The sequence below is a fragment of the Bombus vosnesenskii genome, unplaced genomic scaffold (genome assembly GCF_011952255.1).
Source record: "Bombus vosnesenskii isolate JDL3184/JDL3185 unplaced genomic scaffold, Bvos_JDL3184-5_v1.1 scf7180000013311, whole genome shotgun sequence".
Classification (NCBI taxonomy): Eukaryota; Metazoa; Arthropoda; class Insecta; order Hymenoptera; family Apidae; genus Bombus; species Bombus vosnesenskii.
The window spans coordinates 870,014-889,721 of record NW_022882959.1 but is presented as its reverse complement, the minus strand read 5'-3'; the positions used below and the strand labels follow the sequence as shown (position 1 = coordinate 889,721).

The 19,708-nt window shown below is 37.6% G+C and overlaps 1 protein-coding gene across 1 annotated transcript in view; it reads right to left on the bottom strand.

Moving 5' to 3' along the window:
- Positions 1–237: 237 nt before the first annotated feature.
- The window catches only part of LOC117234978 (cyclic AMP-responsive element-binding protein 3-like protein 2), a 48,088-nt gene continuing 28,617 nt past the window's right edge, over positions 238–19,708 (bottom strand). Inside the window, exons 3-7 of the mRNA XM_033496579.1 lie at positions 13,634–13,970; positions 10,888–11,207; positions 9,746–10,021; positions 8,662–8,805; positions 238–7,506 (exon numbers count right to left, since the gene is read on the bottom strand). Coding sequence (XP_033352470.1) covers positions 7,321–7,506; positions 8,662–8,805; positions 9,746–10,021; positions 10,888–11,207; positions 13,634–13,970 — 1,263 coding nt within the window. The 3' untranslated portion in view covers positions 238–7,320. The remainder of the gene's footprint in view (positions 7,507–8,661; positions 8,806–9,745; positions 10,022–10,887; positions 11,208–13,633; positions 13,971–19,708) is intronic.

Sequence of the window (19,708 nt, the reverse complement as noted above, 5' to 3'; positions counted from 1 at the left end):
ACAAAATTGTAAATTATCTGGAGAAGAATATAAAAATAGTTTAGGAAGATCAACTCTAAAAGTGACGTAACGAAATTTGGGAAATCAAGGACAAACTTTCTTCAACACGATGTTCGTTTAAAGGGATTAGTATGATACCGTATGGTCGACGGTTCTTATATTTTGCCAGGAAATCGAACCACGCCAGACGCGAAATTGGACGAGTGGCTAAGAATTCAAAGGTGGAAAAGAAAAAAGTTAAGTCACATGTGTTTATTCATTTGTCATACAACGTTCGAAGTTAGACGAACGACCACGTGCACCGGCGTCCACGTGGCAGCGGCACACCATAATCGCGTAAAGACATTTACTCGTCGGGATAATAGGATAAGTCGTTGCACAGCTAACACGAGGACACGTATACCGAGATATACACAGTTGGTCTCTGCGGATAAATAATATAATGCACGCGATACATCATATATTTGGTGCAGGGCACACAGATGCTGCGAATGTATTTTACGAATCGGTAATCGATCGTCGATTCGCGATAATGAAATCGAGCGAACGTTATTTGCGTGTACGTGTCTGTTTGCGTGTGATCAGCCTGCGGATCTTTAGGCATTTATATTTAAAAGTATGAAATGCGAGAAATTTGGAAGAATAGCAACTCTTAAAATGCATACAACGTGCAAAAATATACGAGATGCCCACGATAAAATTATGATATCTAGTTTCGTGGTACGAATCTCTGTTTACAGATTTCTTCATCCATTTCTTGATCGTTCGAGTGATAAAAATATGAAATTCCATAAATATCCACAGTCTATGGTATGACAATCGTTCCCTCGTCGTCTATTTTGTAGATTCGTAAATGTGTTTGTGTACGTTTTCTTTAGTGTATACATATATTATCTGTTTATATAGAAATATCTTATGTATATATATGTATATTTATATATATATATGTATATATATAACCATTTATATAAAGCTTCGTTTATAGAATATATTAAATTCTTTCTCTCTCATTCTCTCTCTCTGTTCGTCTCTTTCTCTCATTCCCTCTGGATAAAACTGCGTTCAATTGGCATTTTGTACAAGAAATTATACACGATTCCCTGCGCGACAGGCTATGATTCTTATCTAACGATACGAGGCTTCCTCCAGCGAATTTACGTACGTACTCGTGTAATTGTATAGCAGGAATTACGGTTTCCGCGAATCATTGGATAACACCGACGTATAAATTGCGTCTGTTTCTCGCGAATAGGATTAACAGGGACTGTAACAAGTAATTCTTCACATATCTCGAGATTTATTAATTTACATAGACATTTGATCGACTTTGAAACAACCTAGAAACGCACGGATCGAAGAGAGCGAAGATATTCGAGGAGAATGCGAGTGGCGTAGAAGTTGGGCAAAGAGAATTTAGAAAATTTTTGAAAACGGAACGATTCACAGAATCTTGGAAATTGTGAAATTAGGAAACACTGGGAATTTAGAAACTCACAACTAGATGCTTTGAAATTTGAGCGCGTGGGATTCGATGAACTAGAGATTTAGAGATTTCAGGATTTGAAAGCTTGAAATTTGAAGAATTTTAGATAATTGAAAAGCTTGAAAATATGAAACTGTAAAAAATGTCGAAGGAGAGTTTAGATATCCAAAATTTGAGAGTTTCAACGTGCAATTCGAAAATCAACAAATTTGCAAGTCTAGGAATTCGGAGATGCAAAGTTACGGAAACTTGAGAATCCCAAAATTTGGTCATTCGGACGTACACAGTTCCGAATAATTGAACAAATTTCCCAACTTTTAAATTTCTTTCAAATACCAAATTAACGTATCTCTAACTACGTACTGGAACTACATTTATCTGAACTTGTAACGGAACAAACAGTTTATTATAATTAGAGTTGGTATAATAGGAGTTCGCCAACTGTCCTTGCTGCCTATCGTTTCTCGTTCGCGTAATAGCAGCTCGTGTCCAGATAAACGAATTCAACCAGCAAAACTTCAATTCATCGGGCAGTTAAAATTTCGTTCGAATAAACAAAGTTCCGCTGTAATATCATCTAAACCGGAGATACTTTCCATTGGAAAATTCATCTAAGTTCTTCCTATTTGCGAGACCATTGCGACCAACACCCGCTACTTAATGTAACAAACGCCCATAGGTGTCCAACTCTCAGCTTTAATCTTTAATGCATCGATATTACCCCATAAGTACAGGTGTCACGCCACAATCTCGTACCATCGATAGGGTCAACAACTGAAAGCGCGAAAAACAGTATCCCCTTTAAGAACGTTAGAGGCACATCGATCTTTAAAGTCAGTAGGATTCACGTTTGCGGATGTGTTCAGTCAGGCGTAAGTAATTGACAGACGCCGAGTTAACCTGCCTTTTTTACACGTCTTGTCGCTTTTTTTTTTTACCGTGAGTACGTAACACACGAGTGTGCGTGTCTTTCTCGTATTTTTTTTCTCCTAGCGTACTATAAACACACGTGACACTGTTTGATAAACTCATTAATTTTTTTTTCAATCTCTTGGGAGTTTTGCGCGTATCTTTGCTACGATAGTTTTCTCGAGTTTCAATAGAGATCACGTTAATCCGATAACTTTTTTCACGGATCTTCGTTGTTGTTCGCGAAAGTCGAACAACTATATCACTTATTATTCCGGGAGCCTAAGTTGCAAATAAATTTATCGTCGATTACATTTTCGTAGATTCGAGAAACTCGAAGTTTCGGAAGTAGAGGAATAAAGTTAAGAGAAATCGAGACGTTTAAAGTTTCGGAAAGATGAAAATTTGCAAATTTCAATGTTTAGGATTTGAAAAATTGGAAATTGGCAGCTTCCCTAGATCTCGGCTTTCAATATCCGCTTAAAATATGGATCGTGTTTAAAATTCCCTGTTCCGCGGGCTTATGACGGCTAGTCAAGTTGATCGAAGTTCTCGCGAACTTCGATTGGTTGGAAGCCTGGATCTAAGCCAGGAGGAAAATTTTCCGCGACACGTGATCGCGAACTATGAGATCGCAAAATCGCGCGAGGAGCCTCGATCGTGATCGAAAATGTGTTTGATGAAGAAATCGGAGACGCGCCATCGAAATTCCATATACTGGAGCCTTGAATTATTCTGTTAAACGTTCTTCGACCATCTTTGATATTTATTAACACGTTTGATGCCATGTCAGTTAAAATTTATCCTACCCTTTGATCGATTAATCAGGTTTTCCGCAAATAGGAAAGGTCGTCCCTTTCTGATTTTTATTCTCCTTTAATTTTTTTAAATAAAACAGTGATTTTTGAAAACCCATTTTTCTTGCGATTAAATTAGCAGACTTATGGCAGAGATATTTTCTTTGTCGAGACGGATTGAAAAATTTAGTAACTTGTTTAAAAGTTTGCGATTAATTCTTTATACAAAAAGCTAACGTGTATTTAAATTAATTGTATCGTTAAAGGTACTCTATAGAGGATATAAAAATTCTGAAATAAAAAGAAAAACAGAATGTCGATTGTTATTATTACAGAGAAATATGAGTTTTGGCAAAAGAATATTTAATAAAATAAATCCTTCGAGTTTACCTCGACACGTGATAACAATTATCGCGTCACGATAAGTTACCAAATAGTTTATCCAATCTATCTCATAATTAATCTTTCGGACAACCTGTTTGAAATAAAAGATAGAGCTTCCAAATTGTAGACGTAATCTGAGCCTAACACATTTGTTATTGTTTAAATGACCCAGCGAATTCTGCATAAAAATAGATGTTCCAGACGCCGAAGCTCGTTCGGCTTCGAGCTTTAAATAGCCAAGTAAAACAGACAAGAACCGTTCTATCATTTCCCAGAATTTCTCAAGCGGTCCTCCACTTCAAATAAAATCGTTTTTTTTTTTTCAAAAACATACTCCGACATTCGTTTCTTCTTTTACTTTTTATCGATAATACACACGCTGACTTTTACGTGCGTTATGCACGTCACGTAACACAGTGCGATATGTTAGATGGTTGGAAAACTTAGCAGAGATATTACAGCAAAATTTGAAGAAAAGCAGAATGTTCCATCTAGATGTACCGATAATCAAAGTTCTGTTATAGTTTTCACATAATTTTGTAATATAATAATATTTTTAACTATCATGGCACTTGATGCGTTAATAAAATTCCTATGTATTTTAAAATTCAAGAAGATGCAATCGTTTGGAGAATTTCTTCTTCTCGTGCTTAACTGTATCAGCAAGACTTCACGTGACGAAAGTATCGTATTTTCGAAGATCGTTATAGTAATCAATGGCGGCGCTCGTGTTCGAGACAAGTTTTCTCTTAGAACCATTCGTCGACCCTTCCTTTAACTCTAATTCACACGATCGTGAACATTATCGGTGATATTTGTACCCATTAGACAATGAAAATTTGTCGCTTTTGAAATTCGACGATACATGTGATCAGTGCGAGCATAGAATATGCAAAGTGGGGGGCGTGATTCGTTATAAAGTTAACGGATTACCGACTTTTTGTTAAAATCGAAGATTAGATTTCTTAGATATTTTTCGAAGAATTAAGTTTTATACGATTCTTTGTGCGTGTATTTGTAAACCATTGTTATCTCCTAAATTGCAAATCTCTCGAGAAATTTATTTTTGTCGAGAAGTTATATTTTCGATACCGAGTGTTTGTCTTTTTATAAAAACACTTCTTACACAGAAAATATTTTTTTCGCAGAAAACATTCTTCGACTATTCTCTGTTTTTACTTTCTTATTTTTTCTTGAATTAAACTTTTTCGATAAAGAACGCGAGAATTTTAAGAATCTCGAAGGAGTTCAAAAAACAGGAAAGAGAAAAACCCTGCTTATTACGTCTAAAATACAATTCTTCTCGAAAAATATCTGTTTCTAGAGGAAAAGATTCGAATTTCATTTTCCATTTTTCGCTGTAGTTTCTCAACTGTTTGCAATGCGAAAAATTATCTTCCATTATCGTACTACGAATCACGCCGCACGTAATATAGTATCATAGTATAACAGAACTGCGAAAAAATTACATCTATATACTGTGGCGCGTTCTTTGAAGAAATAATCAAAGTCAACATCATTGCACACGTTCTTCTTAAAACCACAATGGTGCGCGAACCATCTCAACAACGTACAGATGGTTAAATAAACGTCTTCTTTTACAAATATAATATACAAATCTATATCTCGCGTGAATGGATCCTAATCTATAAATAAATTCCTAAATATATATATATATATATCAATCTAAGAAATTTTCTCTGAAGAAAATAGACGTACACGATCATCTCGTATTCATTCTAGATAAAATACCACATTAATTATAATCACTCATTATCCATATAATTTATATAGTTAACGCGTTGGACATTTATCGTTTTAATTGTATGTCGTCTTAATATTATATTTTAACTATTCTTCGTTCTCTATATTCGTTTCCTAATTTTATTATATTATTTGGACGAAAATCGAAGAGTCATCATCGCTGTCAAGCGAATACAAATATCAATCGACACTCGATTGAAAATGCACTTACGCTTCTAAATACTTTAGTAGTCTGCGCGAACGCTTATCTATCGCTAAATGTCTCCCTACGAGTTTAACTCTTCGTAATTAAACTGGGTCGTTACTCATCCAAGCGAAATTTTGATTTTTATCGATAGAAATTTTAAATATTTGACTTGATAAATGACTTTATTATACAGCGAAGACATCGATAAGTATCCTAGACATTTTTTACGTTTTTGAAAGTCCAAAATACTAAGGATATTTATCTTGGATGGAAATGACCCAGCGTAACCACGGAGTGTGGAAAAATATAATATACGTCTGCCTTTGGAGGGTTAATCCTTGTCGTTTAATTAAATTTCGCACGTCTTTTGAACGTTTGTTGAAATTTCGTTTGAATCAAAACTCTCTCCGTACGCTTTATCGAACTTTGTGGAATAAGTTATACGAGCCGCTATCCTTTAGAAATGTATTCTTCTTTAAGGAAACTGAAATACGATCGATTTTGAGAAATTTATTCTTTACATTTTGATTTCAATTTTCGAGGTAAATTAGACACCGCTTCTGCTACAGTCAACTTTCCGAGATAAAGTGTGAAACGAACGTTATATGTATCGAATGTTCCAAAATAGGTGGCAGAAGGTTATTGTGTAAGCAAAACTAAATTAAAAATAAAGAATAAATCTTTTTTATTTAACATTTCGTCTTCGAGATAATCGAGTTTGAAAATAGGTCGGATATGTGTATGTTCAGTTCACTCTAAATCGAAAGAAGATGGTATCATTGCTCTGAAGGTTGGGGTCTGCGTGTAAAAATAAGTCGAAAATGTAAAATAATATTCTTCCTTTAAAGTCTCGTTTTCTAAAAAATCGTCGATAGACACGTGCCCTGTCGAGAGTCAACTAAACGCACGTATATCTCGCTTCAATTTTCAAATACGATTTTCTCAACAACGAAGATTCTAACGAAAAAACTTTATTCTTGCTTTCCCGATTCATTTTTACACGTAGAATAACTTCTCTATAGTCACTTTAGAGCGTGAACTTTACGATTTTTGACTCGAATTTCAAGCTCTCGATGTATTACACATTTAGATCGTATAGCGATCGGCCTTTCTCCACATGCTTTCTACGCAATATGTTACAATTCGATGAATTCGATTCATTAGGTGCGATACAATAACAGAAACGTAACGAAACACTTTTGATAGAAGAGAAAGGAGAATAAAATTCGTTTTCGATTCGTCGTTCGCGATGGAAGAAAGATAAGCGAATCAAGGCACTCCCGGCAGAATTGCACCCTCCGCCGACTCCTGTCCACGGAAAACAGGAAGACGAGGCGTATCCAAGGAATATATTTTCATCGCGAATCGTTCTACTCGACTGACGCTCGATCCGCTACACGAGGAAGACTTTACACAGGAATGTAAAGGAAATTGCACTGTTCCCTTGGAAAATGGTCTGTTTGGGAAATAGTCCGCAAGAACATTTGATCCCATAAAAACTCGATGGATCATTCGTTGAAAGATATCCATCGACGAAACGTAAGTTTTCTTCTCTCCCTTTTATAATCGAAGAAAATTACAAATTGTCCAAGGATCGAAGGAAACTACATAGAAGATAAAAGTAAAACACTTGTGATTCGACGATCAGGAACACGTTCTAAGGCCCTTTATCTGGCCACCAGTCTTCGCGAAATCGCCCTTCCGACCACTATGACCGCGATTATAATGTCTTCTTGATAATAAGTCAAATCGTCGGTTTGTAGTTTAACGTTCAACGTGATTTCGAAACGTTGTGCCTACGAGTTTTGTAGTTGAAGAAGGGCTTGGAGACGTTGAAGCTCTTTCAGTAGTTCGCGATTCGTGTCTTCTAAGGCTGTTAGTCGGTCCCGGTAGGAGGAGTTCTCGTTCGTGAGCATCGTCACGCGTCTTTCTAGACCGTCCATGTACTCCTTTTTCTTCCGTCGCGACTCCTGGGCTGATATCTGAAACACGAAATAGCCGATCATGCGTCGAGTTTTGTTCTTCGTTGAGCGTTGGTTACGCTATCGACTGACTCGCTGTTCCGCGAAAATTCCTACCAAGGAATTCCTGTCAAGATTCAAGGAAACAGTTTGCATTATGAGAAAATTATATTCTGATGTCTGTAACGAATAGCTACGTCAAATTTCTGGAAACCAATGCATTTTTCCTTTGTTCCATTCTCTGTCCAATGGGAAGATATTTTCGTATAAATTTTGTTGAAATTAAAGAAAGAATTTCGTGGACAATGTGTTGTTCGTTGTACTGTATAGATAAAAAGGGAATTAAAAAGAATAGTTTCATATAAGAAACAATTATGATTTAGATATAAAATATTAAATACGTAGACAACGTTAAATTAATAGAAAATTAACATTATTAAAAATAAGGTATTATATAAGTGGGGCACGTTAAAAATTGATATGGATAGGAAATATCGAAAACCAAGTAAATAGATGATATTAAAAATTAAATTAATTCATTCACACGGCACAAGAATATCAGAATATTAAGCATGAGAAATTGAAATAGAGTAAACAGTTTAAAATTTCGAAAAAGGTGGATTTGTTTGATTAAGTTTGGTTATTTCAGTGTATATTTGAAGAGTTAAGTGTTTTCTTCAGCCGTTGATTTATAAACGAAAAAAGCTGTATCGCAAAAAAATGACTAGCGACAAAGTGTTTGCTTTTACGTAATTATCGTCGTCAGATTTAACACAGACACAAGATCTTGGGCAAGTTTGTTCTCAAATGTTAATTAATTACGACACACGATTTATCATCCATCGAAATCGAAAATAAAATTAAAATGCAAGCAGAGAACAGAACCTGTCTAGAATCAAAGATTAAGAAACAAATTTTATACTAGGTAGTAATAGATAATTTCATTGAAAAAGCAGCACGAAAGCGGTATAATTATTTCCAGATCGCGGATGTTTGCAGGTTTATGGGATATACAAGTAAAAAGAACATGCGTAATATTCGAAAATACACAGAAGATTAAAAATAAAATTTACTCGTTGTAATATTTAAAAGGTAAAATACTTTGTGTCGCTAAAAATATCAACTTGCATAAACATTCGCGGCCTAATTATTTTCTAACAAATATTCGACATTCACCTTGTTCTTAATTTTCCTACGGACTTTCTTCAGGGACTTCTCTTCTTGTTTCGTCAGAGGCAGTTTCGTAGGCACTGGATATCCCTCCGCGATCAATGTCCGCTTTTCCTCTTCAGTCAACGTTAACACACCCGTCGACCCTTTCTGCAAGATGAATTTAACGCAACGTCACAACCTACGTCCATCTTTCTCTGTGTTTATGGCGTGAATTTTATTGGAATTTATTGGTCTTTCTTGGATTACAAAATATAATTTTTTAAATTGCAAGTACGATCAAACTCAATATATTTCTTTATTCGACCGAACTTATTTGTGTTACGACCCAATATCAATTTACGTAGTGGTTAATTATATATCTTGTCAATCATATATCAGGTCTCTTTCACAAAATTTTAAAAATCATATTTCGCATAAGACATCAGATATTTGCTTAATTTTTAACAAAATTTTCTGTCAAAAGCGATGTACCTTCCTTTTATAAAACTCTTATGAAAGCATGTGTAGAATGTAAATCACGCAATTAAGCGTAAAATACGTCACATAAAATATAATAATAATAATTTATTGGTACTTTAGGCCCATATCTTATTATATTACAAGATGGTTATTGCATTCTCATTTCTAATTTCCTACACAATATTATACTCTTATATCGAGTTCTTAGTTACTCCATTATATCGCTATATTATCATTTATTTCGCATAAAATATTTCGCTCATTGACAGAATGAATAACGAGGCGCCAAAAAACGAAATGTAAAGAAAAATATGATATATTATAGGCACTATTATTTACGCCATCTCCTTCCAGTAAATAAACTAGCGCTATGAAAATGCATACTTTTTCTGAGAATTGAAAATTTATCGAGTATTTATACAGCGACATTGAAAAATCTGCAATGAAAATAGAAGAAATCGTTACTACCGTTCGTGACATAGGCTCGCTTATAACATAAAAACATTTCGTAATTACATTATAAATTTACTTCAAGATTGTCGACTATCTTATAACTCGAAGTCGCTTATTTTGCATATGCGTCTGAAAAAAAGTGGCGTTAATTAAAAAAGATTCCAGTTTGGCTCACCGGTTGACAGGAAATCAAGGGTGTGTGTATCGGCTGTCTGGTGGTGTGCGTGCCGTTTGTGATGTAAAGTCTGGGCGTGAGCAGGCCTCTGAGATTCTGTGCGTGCGCGGAGCTCTGGGAATCTCGGCGTTCCGGCGAACAGGAAGCGGAAGCGGTGCCCTCGCTGTCGGAGCTGGCGCTGCTCGGCGGCGTTGGCGGTAGGCCCTGCCTGGACGCGCGTAGATCCGCCTGTTTCTCATCGTTCGCCTCCCCGTTGTACTCTTCTACCTCCATACCCTGTGACACACAAAGTTTGTTTTCTATTAGCATCTTTATAATTCTTAGATGCATCAGGAAAAGATATTCGTAATTTGAGATCAGCGAGTAAGAGTATCGAGCGTCGACGAAATTTTGTTTTTTGGAATAGTCGAATATTCGCTCTTCTGTTTCTTTTTAAATTGAAATTCTATCAATTAAAATCGTAATTACATAGGAAAACGAAGAATATGGCGTGTCAAGAAAAAGCGAGAAATTATCGTGAAAATCTACTAAATGTTACGTTTCTTTTTGCATTTTATTTGCATTTAGATGCACTAGAGTGTAAAAAGGGAAATTCTCGAACTTTAAACACTCCATTGAGACGTAAAGAGATAAGAATATTTACAAAAACTTGCTTCGAATAAAAACGATAGAAGTTCGTTCAAACAGAATTAAGCGAAAAGTATTCATGTGAAAGTCATTCTGCTGTAACAATTACACGTGTTAAATTACGGAATACCTAACACGTGTCGTTACATCTATACTAACATCGTTCCACTCTAATAATTAGCTACGTTTCGGTATTTGACGTTATCTGTTGGAACAAGTGTTCGCATACGTTTACGAATAACTACAAGACACGAACATTCGCGCTTGAAAGTTCCTTCATCGTTTGAATAATCGTCGTATTATATATTGTTAAGACGAACGTGTATCTCAATTTTTAATAATCGTACGCTTCGATCTTTGCGTTTACAAAACTTTATCCGCCTCTCATTTAGCAACATGTAAAAGGGGATACGTAGAATCGACGAATTCCTTGAACATTTGACACATTCCCTTGCGCACTTTCACGAAAAGAATTCTATCTGTAAGAATTCTAGATAGAGAAAATATGGAAGTACCTGATAATATTCCTCGTCATCCTCCTCGCTATCGCTGGTCTGCGACATGTGGTTTTTCGAAAAATGGAGACTCTGAGGAAACACCATGGTTATCGTGTTTTTGTCGTCGGTTATAGACGTTTGACAAGACTCGGAAGGACTGCTAGGCGCGCTGATCGGTTCACCTTTGATCTCTGTACACTCCACGTCTTCAGGTACTACATTGTTTCTTCTCTTTAGGATAATCGTTGAGGTAGACGACGTGGACGACGACGAAGGCAGCTCGTCGCGTCCCGACGCGGTATTCATTGAGATCGCCGGGAAACACTCCTCCTCCATATCTGCAAAAACAAAAATATCATCCGTTCTTCGCTTTACTTCGCATTTTATTCGCATAAGACGATCGTTTCCGACAACTTTAAACCTAAATTATCTCCATCTTCGTGTGTTCGCACGCTATTCCATACGTATTCTTCTGTACACAAATACCCAAGTATATAGGTACTATGTATCAGTTCTAAATATTTTTCTATCCGCCATTGCATTATAAGAAACTGAACAGGCAACGCCAAGGTCCGAAATTACGTGTGCAGATGTGTACAATGAAATCACGACGAGCAAACGGATCGCGACAACCGCTATCAGATCCAGTCGTTACACGTTACTGATACACCATTGAACAATACGATAATACGAACTGTGTCGTCTCGAGGAGTTAATGGATCAACGACGTACACAGGCTGCATAAACGAAACTGACGAGACACGTTGATGACGGCAGGATATTGCCAATAGTACGGGGTTCCCTGAAATTAGCAGCATTATCAGACTCCTGTTACACCTGTAACGTTATATCCTCCTCTATCGGAGATTCTGCTATAGCTTTCAAGTGTATTTCAAGTGTATCGTGCATTAGCGTTACCCCGTCATTCGCGATGCACCGTAATGATGTCGAGGAAGAGGTTCTTAAAAGTCGAATGTGGGAAGGTGAGGAGGTTTCTCGCGACTGATAGATGTGCCGGTGAATGGAGGTGCAAGTATTAGTAGGATCGTAAATTGTAACGTTAGGACTTTGCGTTGTTGAGAATCCTGGTACTGAGAATGGATAGCGTATAGTAGTTACGCTACAACCTTAATATTTGTTGGATCTGCTAATGACGACACTAGATCTTTTTATAGCACGCACTTCTTGATCGCGCGTGTTTCTGTGAATTTGCATTTTTATGAACACAACCAGAGAGATCGAACCTTAGCAGAAATGTGTCTTATCTATGGAATATTATAGGGATTACTATGCTGCGAGTCTGTATGCGTTTATGAGAAATTTGTAGGTGTAAAACCGCATTGGATACGTCCAACGACTACGTTGGTAAAGAAAGGTACACAGTTGGAAATAGCAACGAAGCTGTAAATAGTATTAAGATTTTGTTAAAAATTAAAGTTGACAGTAGTGGAGACAATAATAGAATTTGCAGTTGTTTACTACATACGGATGTAGCAGTGGCTCTGTCTAGCTTTTCTTATGATAATGTGTGTGACAGATGAGACAATTTTTTCTAACTGACAAGTGTGTTCGTGAAGATTCTTGGGGATATTAGTGGAATTAATATCAGTACTGTTATCATTATTGGTATTAGTATTATTAGCACCAGCGCTTTATCGAGTTAAGAATTGTAATATCAAAATTTTGCTGTTGGTGATATTAGGAGTCTTTGTGGCTTACAATTAGATTCTCGTAATTTTTTAACGATAACAACGATATTAAAATTTGTTGCAACTGACGCTGGTAGAAGTAAGATTTCTTGGATTTAATACAGTTACTAAAGTTTCCCGATTTTGCTAAGATTACGAATTGTATTACATAAATACTCTCTGCCGATATGGTTAGAGGTCTTAAGATTTACCGATAATGATATCAGGATCTACTGTAGGATACACTCTTATATGCTATTACGATTATCTAAGATTATTTGCAGTCACGAGCATATTATTGGATTCACTGATAAAACATTAAGAAGACACGATTAAGAACCATCTATGACAATATGCTAAGAAACTAACTATCGGTGAATAAGATAAAATCACAAAGTATGTAGTATATAGATAAAAGAATTCATTAGTAAATTTACTCGATAAATCTCGACTAATATAAAAATATATGTTTTACCGAACAAAGCAAAAATCTGGCCTTCGTATCTCTCCTCACTCACGAAAAGTGAAACAATCACATCGAACGATATCTTGCAAGAAACCATTCGACTCTTATCTAATATATTTTTCGGTATCATCAACGAGATATTCGCATTTCGAAAATATTTACGAAGAATCGATTTTTCTACATCACCTTACGTAATTATCCCAAATAATGAATTTGTTCAATGAAATCTTTTCATTAAAAAATAAACGATCAACTACTTGGAAATCCAATTAATCGTTTTATGAAATCGATTTATTATCCCTTGTCTAGCGGAAGCTCGTTTTTATCAGCAGTGTTGGATATCCTATTTTCTGCATCTATGTGGCAATAAAAAATAAGATTGATAAAATAATAAGATGTAAATATTCGAAGATTAACTATCTTAAACATTAGATAAAGATATCGTAGTTACTAGATGAGGAAATGAATTCTTTCCAACTGAATTCGCATAACTTATAACTGCTATTGGTGCTATTAAAGATTTTGTAACGTTAACAGGGCTTCCTGTCGACCTATAAAAAATTTCCCAAAAGAGATTACAACTACAGTCCAAGTTTTCGTGTGCTCTTACCATCGATTCTGCTTCGAATGTCCAACGATTTATGATGATCCAGATTAGTAGAATCGATGGAGGAACTAGTGGTGGATAGAGAAGCGCCAACCCTATCGGCGGACGATCCGGAATTAGGTGTATGGGGGTTGGCACCGGGTGTCGCGGGGCTTGGAGGAGGACTCGACGCCAACAAACTATAATTGTGCTCGGACTTGATCGGTCGTGGACCTCCGAGGGCGGCATCCGTCATCAAACGATCCCTTAACACAACTCCCAGCGAGGATTTATCTCGCACGTTTAACGCGTTGCCCCATTCTTCCTCTTTGGCTCCCATGAGAACATCCTGGCCGAGGCCCTGCAAGCAGAACATCGCTATGTCACAAGTTCGAATTTACGCAAATTCGTATCTCTATGAATATAATTGAAAAAACGAAGGCTAGGCAGAAATTCGTGTTGCCTGTTAAATAACCATAACGCAACTACGTTTTCAACACGTTATCATAGTTTTGCGTGTTACGTGTACTGTGCACATTTTTGTACCTAATAGACCGAGCAATTAGCTAACAATACGACTGACTTAGGTAACATTGTCAGAAAGAAGTGCGCAGGTATTGCATAATGTCTTCGCAAGATAAAACGTATAAAACTGGCGCGCTAGTCAACGAATCGAGTTAATTTCCGAAATATTTTTCAATGCGACTGTAATCTTTGAAATTTGGAAAACCGGTTCGAATTTACGAGGATCGATGAAAAAACTGTTTCCGTTTAGATTTTAAAGAAAATTATTAGGCGCAATTCATGGCTCGGGCTCCTCGAGCGACTGTAACGATCAATAGTGGAAACGGATGGTTTGCTTTTAAGAGGATAATTAATAAAAAATCCTCTTCGATTATATCTCGATATACGCATACTTCGATTCGTTGCGGCGCGAAGGGAAAATACATAAAATTCGCGTAAAATTAACGCGTTAACGCGTCGTCGACCGACTACCTTACGCAAAAGCTAACAACTGAACTTTGTGCATAAATACACGAGTTCACTGGTGACCTGTCGACAATGCGTTAAGGCATAACCCGGTTAACAGGTTAGAGTCTCGATCCGTCTTGGAAGTCTCCGATCGCTGGAAAGGTTGCTCGTCTCTCTTGTACGCTCGCTGGTTGCCAGGCACATACGCGGCCAAGCCAAACCAACGGAGGACTCGCGGTGCGAATCAATGGACGGGGGGAGCAACGTTCGAGGCTGTCAATGGCTGCCAGTTGTCTCATTGCCGAAGGTGTCAAGGACCCCGCATCTAAAATTGTACGTGCTCGTATCCCGAAGCGGTCACGCTTGCCTCGACCAAAGAGAAGGGCGCTAGTCGGGCCGGTCAAGTTGAAGGCCGAAGCTGCCAGCAACGGGTACAGTCTCTCTTCTTCGCCCTTCTTCCCACCAGGCCAACGATCTTACAAGTGGCCCTTCCCTTGAGGCCCTTCGCGCTCCAGCAATGCGGAACTCGACAACAGTCAAGGTCAACGCGCAAGGTTCCGCACTTTTTTCCCTCTTTTACCGGAGAACCATCGAAAAAGCTAAGCCGAGCAGTGCTACGCCGTAATTTAAAAATATTTGGTTGTTCGCACGGCAAAGTGTTTACTTTGACTTCGTCTTTTGACATTTTTGAGCGTGTCGATTTTTGAGCGCTCGATTCGAGCTTGTCTCAGGCACTAGGTCGTCTAAAAAAATATCGCTTTATCGGTGAATATCGAAATAATAATAGGCGCGATGTTTTATGTTTTATGTCGCGTTAGGATCTACGATACATCCTGGTCTATTAGCTTTCTCCGTCTCTCCGCAAGTCGCACGTAACATAACTAAAGGATTCGGTTCAATTTTTGACATCTTGCCAACAAACCGCAGAAGTTTTGCAAAACGCCACTGTACGACTTTCCGAGACATGGAGAAATTAATAAACCAGATGTCGTACATCACGTAAAACGTAAAATATCGCTCATCCATTGCTTGTTAACAAAGCGAAAAAATAATCTTGGAGAGAACCCAATGCTCTTCGTTTTATGAAATTAATCGATTGGGCAAATAAGCGGCACGGCGCAAGGAACTGTTTTCACCGAAAGCTAAGCTAAGCCGATCGAAACACGACTATCGAAACAAATATTTTGAAACTTTGTGCATAGCGTTGCATAGCTTAGCTCCGCCTTCCGGTCACTGCCCGGCTTCCCTTTCTTTTATTTTGTTTCGTTTGCAGATTCTGTTACGCATAATGGTTTATGACCGAGTCGAGGTGATGATGAGTTTTAGGTTTTATGGGAGAGGACTTTAGACGCAAGATTGTTGGGTTTATGGGATCGATCGTTAGACTTTTAGACCCAAATGTTGAGTTTTTGTGGTCGATTGTTTTTATTTGTTCTAAGGAGGTTTGAAGATGTTTGCCGACTCTTTATCTTCCAATCAACGTATATTTTGGGCTACCTTTTATTTTTGTTGAACTATCCTATATCTTATTTAAGTTTCGGCGATTGTTATCGTACGTTGCGGAGAAGGGTCGGATTTCTTTGTCAAATTTCCTGAAATTTCTACACTCTCACGATACCGTCTATTTCCTCCGATCACGATAAAAGTTTCTAACGATAGCTGTTACCTTTCCTCATGAATATTAAGACGAAGCAATAGGAAAGTCGAAGCGAAGATTCTTACAGGTACTTTCTACGATACTTTTCTTCGACAGAAAACAAAAAAGAAAATAACTTCAACCTTCTAACTCCAGCTACTTTTACGAAGACATTGAATGCTAATAACTGTTGCAGAACGTGTTATACACTTGAAAAATCGGACGCTGAACCCGAAAACAATCGTTGAAAAGGAAGGACAGTTTCGCGTGAGATTCGATAGCTCGGCTGTCTATATCACGGGTGAACTTCTATTATATCTTGCTGATAGGTTGCGAAAGTCTCGACACGTTTTGAGGTGGATACCGTTACACGTGATTGCGTTACATGGTTGCAAGGGGAAAGATATTCTCAGCCTCCGCTCGAAAGTTGATACAATGTGCTCTTACTAAAAGTGAACGTCCATACAGGATATTTCAGAGACAAATTATCCGGCAGTGACGAAACAGTTCCTAAATCGAATTACTCGGAGAAAAGAATTAGCTGTATAATAACCTGCAAAAGTCTTTGGCCAGATAGATCGTATTCCTACACATTCTTCGTCGCGTTCAGTGGACAGTCTTTCAACGCTAGAATCGGCAAATTTGTCAGGATGATAGATTTTCGATTTTTAGCCTTTGCAATTGTGAAAAAGACGTATGTGATGAAATAAACATTGCTTCGAATATAAACGAGTAGACGAAAGTCATGCAAAAGTTACTAGTTTGTTAAAGTAAAGGATCTGAAACGCATTTTAATAGGTTTGATAGTCCTGGTATTAAAAAGAAGACGATTAATCCAACGAACGTTCAAACAATCGTGGCACGGACGCAATTCTATTCAAAGTTCTTCCGTATCGTAATTCATTTGAGTCGCGTCGCGGCTTTTGCTCTTTCTCCTCGCTCGTTATGGGTCGTTTCTCTAACGGACGGCAGAACAAAGCCGGTGATTTTCCAGAAACGAGACAATTATTCTGCCCTAGACAATTAGCAACCAACAATCTGGGACCGTGGCTCTAGCTTCGCGACACTTTTTCAACGTGCTCTTCCAACCACAAAGAATTCACTATATGTTCTTCACCTATGCTTCCACTTTACTTCGTTCGAAACATGGGACATCGAAGACCATAAACGAAACAGTGGGAATAAAACAAAGACGCGAACTACAAAATTTTCTTCGTCTTTTGAAGTAGCTCGTTATGGCAACGTCTTTCCGACATGCTCTTTTAAACCATATCGATCGGAAAGAAGACCCTGCTATTTTTTCTCGACCAAGAAATAGCGAAGGAAGAAAAAACAGGGAGAGAAACGAACGAAACTTTGTCTTTCAAACTATCTTCTCCCAGCTTCACGACACTTTTCCAACGTTCTTTTCTAATCGTTCCATCCGCGAAAAAATTCTATTTCATTGGATTTTACTCGATTAAGAGAGGAAAGAAAATGAAAAAGAGAAAATAAACCAAGAGACAGAGAGGAAATGAAATACGAGCGAAGAGAAATACGAAGTAGAAAATTTTCTTGGTTTTTCAAACTAGCTGTTTCCAGTTTCTAAAGGAGAAATGTTGAAGCAACCGGTCGCGTTGCCAACTGAGAACTGACACGTTCAACGACTGGATACGCGAGATCTGTTGCGCTTCAGCAATGCGGAACTCGAGCCCAAGGTCGCGACACCACTCTTCCTTTTTCATCTCCAACGATCGTCTCTTTTCAACCTGGTCTCTCTCCTCTGGTACGCGCTCCTTCTACCCCCGTCTGCTTTTCCGTTATGCTTCAGTCGCAGCATCGCCGTTTATCCAGCTCCTTACACGGTTTCACTTCCGCCGGAAGTCGCTAACGGGTCATTTTATCGCGGAACTCGGAGATAAGGGTGCTTCCGCAGATTTTTCTTCGATTTTGAACGTCGTTCGTCTCGATTCTGTCGAGTCTCTTCGGAGGAAATCGGGTTCCGGTTTGAAGTGCATCGACAGATAACATTAATTTCGTGCTAAAACACGTTTTGAGTCTGTTGAAGCGTTTTGAGTTTATAGGCTGTTACGTTGAAACGAATCGCGAACTGCAGGACGATGTAAGGGTGAAATTTGAGGAACGTACCGTGGCTTTATGAATTTTTATATCGAATTTAGTTTGTAATTATTATTTGAAATACAAATTTTCTGGAATATTTATAATATTCGATATTTATAACGCTGCAAAGTACAAAAAATAAGTTTTTGGACCATAAATTATGGAAAGGAATTTAATCGAAATAGACTGACTTGTCACGTTTCAACAATTTTCGTTAACTCAGCGTACTATTGTTCATAAACGCGTGCCTTTGATATCGTTCGCTGTTTAACATACGAAATAAATTAATCCATCGCTATTAATAAAATTATAAATTATAGTTAGTTGCAAGTACGTAGCAACTATCTTTCAAATTGAACAGAAGCTTGATTTTACTACTGACATCGACATCTTGTTATATCGCAGACCGTTCGAACTAACCCATTATCAAGCAGAAGTGCCAATTAAACATCACCTGTTCTTTTTCGAAGTCTGTTCGGTAATCCCCAATTACAGTTACCCGTTAACCAGTTGGCCAACACTTAAGAACCAATTTTAATTGTAACTTTTCATCGAAACGCATCCTTCGCTTCCATTGAAAATCAAACTATAATACATGCGATCGTTCTAAATTAGTCCTAAATATGGTTTCAAATTTCTATTTCTATCAAAAAATTATTCGCATTTATTAGTAAACTTTTTTCATTTCTATCAAACAACTATCAATTTTTATCGGCTCCCTATCACTTGCATAACAAAGCAATGACGTAACGAGGTAATTTTTATAACTTTTTATCTTCGATTTCTCGGATAATTTATCTTCAGCGTCACTTTGTAACCATAAACAACGTCGAGTTAGCCTCGAGAAAGTAATTGTTACGTCTATCACAGTAGTTTCGACGTCGATATTAATTCGCCATGGAGCCGTACGGGAAGTGCAAGAGCCGACGGTGTCGTAGCTCAGCAATTTTCTCCGACAGTTATTTCGCTGGTTCAGCCCGTTCGTGTCAGTGCCTTCGCGAAACCGTAGAAATCTATGGTTGCTAACTGCTAATTTCCGCTTCGACGTTGCGACAAATCATTTTTCTTCGGTCGCGGTAAAGCGATTCCTTCGCCAGCCCCTCGAACGGACGAGCGACAGTCACGTTTTCGTCCAACCAACTGTCGTTCCGATGCTCGAAGAAGCACAGTAATAGTAAAATCGTGAGATTTTATTTGAAAAATAGAGAAACTGCAAGTTTGACGGAAATTAATTACGACAATCGCGAATAACGCGACATTGGCCTTCGATCAGATGTCAATAAGTATAATAATATGTTTGGTCACTGTTGATACTCTATTTTATTCAATTCGTCTATGGTTTCTATAGAATACATGAAATACATCAAACGAATCTCTTTTCGATCGTGACG